The sequence below is a fragment of the Impatiens glandulifera genome, chromosome 9, assembly GCF_907164915.1.
Source record: "Impatiens glandulifera chromosome 9, dImpGla2.1, whole genome shotgun sequence".
Lineage (NCBI taxonomy): Eukaryota > Viridiplantae > Streptophyta > Magnoliopsida > Ericales > Balsaminaceae > Impatiens > Impatiens glandulifera.
Window position 1 is genome coordinate 238268 of NC_061870.1, and position 8801 is coordinate 247068.

Sequence of the window (8801 nt, forward strand, 5' to 3'; positions counted from 1 at the left end):
ACACCAATAGAATTATAGACAATTGAAGTTAACTCTTCATATGTAGCATTTCGAGGTACATTCACACCACGACACGAACTTGAGACAAAAGAACTAACCCCACAATCATCAGTTTTCCAGTCTCCATCAAAGAGGAGAAAAACACCAACATTCATGTGATCTGCAATTGATAAAAAATCACATAAGTCAGTGACAGTGACCAGTCAGTGTTAATTGCAAGGAGGAAAATGCATCTGTTGCAGGCGACAGTGCATCTGTCGCAGGCGGGAGATGCATCTATCGCAGGCGGGAGAAGCATCTGTCGCATGCGGGAAATGCATCGTCGTCTACGACAGATGTATTTCCCGCCTGCGACAGATGCATCGTCGCCTGCGATAGATGCACTGTCGCCTTCGTCACCTTCGTCAGATGTATATTTCACTGTAAAACAAATCAGCCAAGCTTTAAAACCATTATTCCATGACCTAACCTACATCCTAGACTCTAAACGATGAAACCCTAAACATTCATCCATTTCCGCGATAAAACGACGAAGGTAGCGTCTAACCTGAATGTTGAAGACGTTCCGGTTTTGTTGATGAAGGATGTTGATGATGAAGGAAGGACCCCGTTGATGATGAAGAACATTGATGAGAATGGGGAAAATTGATGAAGGAAGGACGGTTGGTGGAGATGAGGGAAATGGGGGACAAGAAACTGAAAGGCACTGACATTTCAATTTTTATTTTTATTTTTTTAATTAAAGGGCAAAAGTGACTTTTTGCCTTAACAAAAGGTTAAAAATGAAAAAATTATAAATGGTATGCTATATGTGGTAATAACCCTCTTATGAGGATTATTCCATCAAATTTCCCTTCCAAAATACCCACGTTCTAAACCTCTTAATAACCCTACTAATTTCTTTCTCTTTTTCTATTCATATTAACTATACTTATCTATTTAAGCCCACTAATTAAATTATTTTATCAATATAATAATTAAAATTAATAATACTCAATTAAATAATTAAAATAAAATATATTAAAATAACACACCTATTTTATTTTTACCTAATCTTATTAATACAAAATATATATATATATATATATATAACTAAAACTAATCATATTAAATTAAATAATTCAACTAAATATTATAAATTAAAATAAAATATTATACACTAAAATAAAAATATATTACATAAACTTTAAAATAAAATAAAATAAAATATATTAAATAAAAATTAAAACATATAAATTATTATTTAAATAAATAATATATACTAAAATAAAAATAAATTATATAAACATTAAAATAAAATATATTACATAAACATTAAATTAAATATGTATTTATATGTATTAATAAGATTAAATAAAAATCAAATCTGTGTTATTTTAATATATTTTATTTTAATTATTTCATTAAGTATTATTAATTTTAATTATACATATTTTATATTTATAAAATAAAATAATTAGTGGATTTAAATAGAAAGGGAGATATAATTAATAAGATTAGAAAAAAAGAATAATAATTAGTGAAATTATTAAGAAGTTTAGAGAGAAGGTAAATATTTTAAAAAAATTAATAAAAAAATTAATATTTTGGGAAAAATGAATTGAAACCTGAATAGACACTAAATTGAATCATCAAATATAACTACAATTCCATTACATGTGACAATAAATGAATTGAAAATTAAAAATTACTCACAAACAAGTTTAGTCATAATTGTACACGAAACACGGAATCTTTTTCACTTTCAAGAAAAAGAAAAGAAAAAAAAAAAAAAAAAAAAAAAAAAAAAAAAAAAAAAATACATGGCAGAAACAATAAGATATGTTATGGATAAGATAAACATTCAACTGAATTGGAGAGCAACATTTTGACAAGAATAATTAATAATCAAGAAATCAATCAAAATGAAATTGATATTTAGGACACAATTGAAACATTCAAAATGAGCCAAATATTTTATTGTTTTCTATGGAAACAATTAACTGAATACCTTCTGAAGTTTTTTTCGAGAGTATTTGTCAATCATCTCCAAATGAACCGAAAGGGAAAAAAATCATGCAGCAACTATTCGAGGTTTCATCCCAAATCCACGCTTGATCTTCTGGACACTGAGAAAAAGAGTTTCCGCAAACATTAAGAATTCTCGGGGCTCATATGAAAAGTTGCTCAAGAAAAAATGCCCAAACTAGAGTTTTTTTCTTCCTAATATTGGTTCTTTCCCTGAATAACATAAGGGAAAGACTAATGCTTATCCGACAAGATGTAAACAACACTTAAATCAATGGTCATCATCTCATGGCCATGATGAAATTTCTACACATTTACCTAGTTTATACTTAGCAATATCATTTTACTAGAACTTGGTCATGAAACCTACAAAATTGAATGTTCAAGGCTATAACACAGATTCATTGATTCATCAACTATACTTTTTACCCATAAAAGATATATTGTGTCTTTAGAGCAGGAATTGAGAGCAAATACTTTATATTTATAGTCCAACATATTAAGAAAAGTGAAACTCTTTTTCGTTGATCCACATCTGCAAAGATTGCTTATAACGCGGGGAAAATTGTACTAACTACTAATACTGAGCAAATTATGACAAGATTTGTTGTAAGTTAAATGTGTGACAAACTCAAAAGGACATCAATAACATCACCAACACTTTTGTTTGCAAGAATAAAAACGAAACAACTCAATAGAATCTAACAGAACCATCACAATTTTCCTCAAAATTCAGAGGATCGGCATTCCTGCATATCCGTCTATCTTTATATGGAAGATCATAATAAAAAATATGATGATCTTAATATGGCTGAGAATGTGGAGCAAAGTAAAAGAATGGACAAATAGGAAAGCTAAAGGGAAGAGTTATTCTCAAATGCTCTTTTGTTGCAATTGCCTATCAAACCTGGACCCAAAAATGTGGATTATTGGAGATTATGTCTTAAATAACCCACTATCTAATCAACAATCATATCATTCAAATCATCAATCAAAATAATTTATGTTTAAAGAAGTATTTATTCATTATATATTTATACCCTAATGCATTTTTATTCAACTAACCTAGTTTGTCATAACCTACACCAGAGGTTATTTGAAAATAACCATAACCTCATTATCAAATAAGGCCCAAGAAAAACTATAGAGAAAATGCAAGGAGACTGTAATATTAAGAGAAGTTGAAGCCAATTGAATAGCCAAGTTAAATTGGCTTCAAATGGGATATGGTAATGATTCAAGACATTATCATTCTTTTTATGGGAGTTTGTTTGGAATTTTTATAGTCATTTAAGTTGAGTAACATTGCATTTTTTTAGACTAAAAAGTGAAGTGAAGCGAATTTTCAGGTTAAAGGGCTTACGTGGGAGCAAGACTTCCAAGGGATTCAAGTTCTTCACCAGAGGTCTCATCCAAAACTCTTCCAGACATTTCAATTATGTATGACCTGTTTGTTTCCCTTGGTAAACCTCTACTACAAAGTAGATTGAAATCTTTTGGATGGAGTTCTCTACCATTCACAAAGACACCAGTTTCTCCACCAGCACAATTCCCCTCTAGGGGATGGTTTAGTTCTTCAATAAATGGCTGCAAGAAGATAAATTTCATCAACATTGTGAACCAAATACAGAATTAGTAATCATTAGCTGCAGGTTGGTCTTACAGGAATAATGCCTAGACAAGGTCCGCCCCTCACTCCCCAGAATCCAGCTCTGAAATCGTACCTAGTTATATATATATAAATATATTATGATCATAATTAGAACATATTGCTATAAAGGAACATACAGATTTAATAAATGGCAATTTTAGGCCTTGTTTAATAAAATAATGCGTTGTTTGAAAATTATCTGGTTTGGTGAAGTATTTGATTGTTATGGGTGATGGAAGGTTCCATGGTGAAAAATGTTCCAAACTATCTTTTCTGTTTGTTCATTTTTTTAAAAAGTTTTGAAAGATATTTTGGAGCTTGATTGATGTGGGTTATTTGGGATTAGAACATTATTCAAATCATGAACTAAATATCAAACTTCTTATATCAAAACAAAGTTATTTGAAAATAACCAATTGGTTATTCAAAAACAATGCCTTGGTTACGAGATTCAATCCAGAAATAATCCACATCAAATATGTTTTCATTAGTTATTAAAGTGTGGTTGAGATTATACTCTCAATTTAATAAACAAACAATACACTTTCATTTGATATAAAAGTGAGGTTTATTATGTGGCTGTTGAGGTGATCAAATTGAAATACCAACATAACAAATGAAAATTTCAGTAAGAAAAACACCATAACAGCCCAATATTACATTTATTAACTAACCAGTAGTTTCCTGGTTGGATTGGTCCAGCAAGTTTTTCAGCCTTCCTCACCAAACGATCTGATATAGCACGACCATTAACCACAACATTTATTGTTTCTTGATCAGATCCATGGCTGGATTTGGAAAAATCCCTAATACTCTTCTTGAACCCAGCAAACAGTGATGATGTTCTTGAACCTCCTGATTCTTGAGATGTCCCAGTATTTGTGTATTCAAATGAAACATCAATTTCAGTTGCTAAAGAAGCCTCTTCTGACAGTCCTCTTTGGTTTCCATCATCAAATTTTTCAACAGTCCGATAAACGTTTGAATATTCAAAGTAATCTTGAAGAGGCGAACCTTTAGGAGGTGGAGGTGGAGGTGGTTTGATTTTTACGGGAATCTTTTCAACGCGATCAGATTCCTTATGGTCCATTGAATAAGCGTGAACTCTTGAAGATGAATTTGGGTTTCCATTTGTATAATGAATATGGTCATAATCATCAGAGGAAAGATTAAACCTTGAAGAATCTTCATTCATGACATGGGATTGTTCACAAGAAGAAATGACAAGTCTTTTATTAACAATTTCCAAGAGGAGGACGACCAAGCAAGAACCACATTGCATTTTCTTTCGGGTTTTCTCCAAAAAGAGGACCTTTCTAGGAACTTGCAGCAGCTCAGAACAATTATAACATGTAACAAATGGCGAACCGCCTGATATTGGAAGGCAACGCCTTCCACTTGAAGGTAGCATCATATTCCTAGGTGCAGATTGGCGGTTATACTCAAATGTCTCATTGTGGCGATTCGTATGATGAAGCCTATGCATATAAGGAACATTTTCTTTAGCTTTTTCTTGAAGCTGATAAGATCTATTGATTTGATCCTTTAATTCGTCTAATTTCCTCAGAAGCAGCTCAGATGGGTTTTGTTCCTTATACTCATTCTGATAAGATGTATTGATTTGGTGATAACCTGATGAACTTCCATCTGAGTATTTTACATGGTCAACTCCCAAATTCTGATTTCTTCTGATTTCATAAGCCTTTCTTGTTCTTCTAGATTCGTGAACATCATGTCTATTTGAATCGAAACAGTTGTTTACTACATCATCAGAATTGTTTTCCAATATAATTTTTTGTTTGCCTGATTTGATACTGAAAATATCATCCTCCCATTCAGACCCATTAAAAGAGTTGTGAATGTCAACAGATTTTTCTGAAATAGTTTCCTCCGGAAATCCTCCAGTATTAGCTTTTGAAAAAATATTCATAGAAAATGCAAGATCGTGAAAATGGGTTTCCATATAAAGATGCATAAATTTTTTTATCAGGAAATGGAGAAGAGAGAAGATCTGTACCTCGGAGAACAGTGCCACAACCACCGCAACTGTAAACAGAGTATGCGGCGAGCTCGGGAAGGAGATTTTGGCAGTTTGGACAGCGAACGAGACGGACTCTGGCAGCTGGGTCAGACATTGAAGAGTTACAGGAACAATGGCATTTTGAAGGAAGGCGGCAAAGATGTGATGGGAAATAGTACAGAAAAGAAGAAGAAGAAGATTGACAGGACAAGCCAAAGGAACAAGTTGCAATGTCAAAGTATCAATAAGCAAAACTATTTAGAAGTCAAAAGGAAAAAGAAAAAGAAATAAACAAAATATGAGTATAAAGAGAGCGGAGGTAAATCCAGAAAAGTAATGAATGAAGGGGTTAACACTTGTTTATTTTAACTAAATTCAATTATAAGAATAATATAATTCATTTTATTAATTAAAATATTAAAACATTATTTATTTTAAATTATTATTTTTATTTTTTTATATATATTATTTTTTTTAAAATAATTATCACATTCTTAAAATTATCACTAATCATTTTTTTTTTCTTTTAAATTTTTTAAAAAACTCAATCCAAAGAAGATCTTATTGGTGAGTATAAAAATAAAATAATATAAAAATTTTATTTTTTTTCTTAACTATACAAATTACACCACGTTATTCCCTTGTTATTCATATTCCAAATTTGGGGCTTGTTTGATTTAGCGTTTATAAACAGTGTATGACATTTGGGTAATTAGCTGTTACAATAACTTTATCTTATAAGTTCACGCAAAAAATTACAATCAAACACATTTTTGAGTTTAAACTCAATTTTCTCTCTATCTCTCTTCAACTTTTAAAATTATAATCTCAGCGTTTTTATCTTTCATCATTTTTAAATATTATTTTATTCATTCTCTCTTATCTATTTAATATTTTTCTAATCATTTTATTTATTCTCTATTCTCTATTTAATCTCTTTCTAATCATTTTATTCATTCTCTCATATATTCTATATATTTATAATATTTTTATATAAAATTATTATAATAAAAAACATACATTTAAATATATTTTTATTTATTATTTATAATATATATATATATATTTTAATATATAAAATAATTAAGCAAAATATGAAATATAAATATAATTAAATATTTTTTATTTATAATTATAATTTTATTACAATTTAGATTAATCCTGAAATAAATGATAATACTAAGAATATTAGAGAGTACGAAAATAATTTAACAATTAAAAAATTGAGTCACAGAGAAAAAGTGTGAAAATGTGAAAAAGATATATTATTAAATACTTTTATATATATCTATATATTTTTATATCATATTTATATTAAATATATTTAAAATTATATATTTATAAAAATTAATATATTCATATGATCATTTATTTTAAAATATATTATTTTTTAATTTAAGTCATTTATTAATAATTAAAATTATATATTAACAAAAATTTATAAAAATTAATATATTAATATAATTTATTTTTAAATATATATTATTTTTTAATTTAAATAATTTATCAATATTTAAAATTAAATTAATAAATATATATATATATATATATAATATTATATTTATATATAATATTAATTATTAAATAATATATTATAAATATTAAAAATAAATAAGTTGGGCGTGTAAGCTATTTCAAATCTATCCAAGTTTAACGATGATTAAATAAGCTGTACAGAGAATAAGCTGAATAAGTTGATGTCTGAATCAAACTAGCCCTTTTATCTTTACCAAAATATAATAGAGGAAGATTCTCTCTGGCCTCGTTCGTTTGAATAAAATATCTGGAAAGAAGAAATAATGATTATAGGCGAAGATTTTGAAAAAATGATAATGTTTTTTTTTTGGTAAAAAGACTTAAAGGGTATTCATATACAATAAATGTGAGAGGGAGTGACGTGATAATTAATTTTGTTGAGATATTTAAAAAATCTAAATAAGAAAAAAGCCTCGTTCAAATTTCTGAGAAATATATAATCGGTCCTTTCTCATCCTCTCATACAAATTATCATTTCTCAATATAATATAGCCCATTTCTCTTACTTTTCTTTTCCAACATATGTCACTGTCACAGAACCTTTGACTTGTCCCATTTTTAGACCAATAAGGTGAATAGGGGCAAGATCTTTATTTATAAAAATGTATTTTAAAACTACTATTTGAAGGCTTCGATTGGAATAATTAAAATAATCATAATCAAATCAAACATATTCTAATTACACACTCATTAATTACATTAATTATTTTATTAATTAAAATAATATTTAATGATAATATTTATTTTATATTATTATAATTTATTTATTTTATATATATCAAATACTTTAAGGCCTCGTTTGATCTTTGGGTTTTTGAGATAAAACCCAGGTTTTATCCCAAAACCCAACAATCCCATCATCCATCAAATCAACACTTTTATTAATTAAAATACCCATATTACCCTTACTTAAATATTTTATTTTATATTTATAAATATATATATATATATATATTATTTTATTACATTATAAAATTTATTTTCATATAAATTAAATTAATAAATTCATTTATTTTAAAAAATTATATTAAATATAAATAAATTTAAAATATAAATAAAATTATAACATTTTATATTATCTAATATACCATTTAAATTTTAAATAGTGTAAATAAATAATTATGTTAGAAAATAAAATGACATATATTTAAATAAAAATATTTATAACATTAATTTATGTAAAAAATTATATAATTATATAAATAAAAATAAATATACAATATAAATAAAATTATAATCTATTATTATTTTATGTAATATTTGAATTATAATAGTAGTTATTTATAAGTATTTATAAACAAATTATTTATATATTAATAAAAGTTAATATTAATATATATATATAGTTTTTTTAATATTTATTTTATTATATTTAAAATTTTATTTAATATAATATTATTTTATTATATATATATATATATAGGGAGAGGAAGAGAGAGGAAGAGAGAGGAAGAGAGAGGGAGAGAGAGGGGGGAGAGGGGGGAGAGGGGAGAGGGGAGAGAGGGAGAGAGGGGTATAATAGGAATAAAATTAAAAAAACCTGGTTTTTTATCCTTTTCATCACACAAGGGTTATTTGGAAAAAACC

General features: G+C 27.3%; 1 protein-coding gene across 1 annotated transcript; it reads right to left on the reverse strand.

The window, feature by feature from the left end:
• Window positions 1–1822: 1822 nt before the first annotated feature.
• On the reverse strand, window positions 1823–5899 carry LOC124914998. The gene is made up of 5 exons (XM_047455638.1): window positions 5676–5899; window positions 4333–5569; window positions 3671–3731; window positions 3371–3594; window positions 1823–2108 (listed from the first exon to the last, which is right to left on the reverse strand). Exons 1-5 carry the CDS (start codon window positions 5791–5793, stop codon window positions 2054–2056), a joined length of 1695 nt encoding a protein of 564 aa, XP_047311594.1. The 5' UTR covers window positions 5794–5899; the 3' UTR covers window positions 1823–2053.
• Window positions 5900–8801: the final 2902 nt, after the last annotated feature.

What these genes read in the sequence shown, in the direction of transcription:
- LOC124914998 (XM_047455638.1), bottom strand. Translation starts at nt 5,793, where the DNA reads ATGTCTGACCCAGCTGCCAGAGTCCGTCTCGTTCGCTGTCCAAACTGC. An exon ending in TTGTGGCACTGTTCTCCGAG is followed by an intron (nt 5,570 to 5,675) that starts GTACAGATCTTC and finishes TTTTTTCAAAAG; the next exon opens with CTAATACTGGAGGATTTCCG. An exon ending in CTTGTCTAGGCATTATTCCT is followed by an intron (nt 3,595 to 3,670) that starts GTAAGACCAACC and finishes ATCTTCTTGCAG; the next exon opens with CCATTTATTGAAGAACTAAA.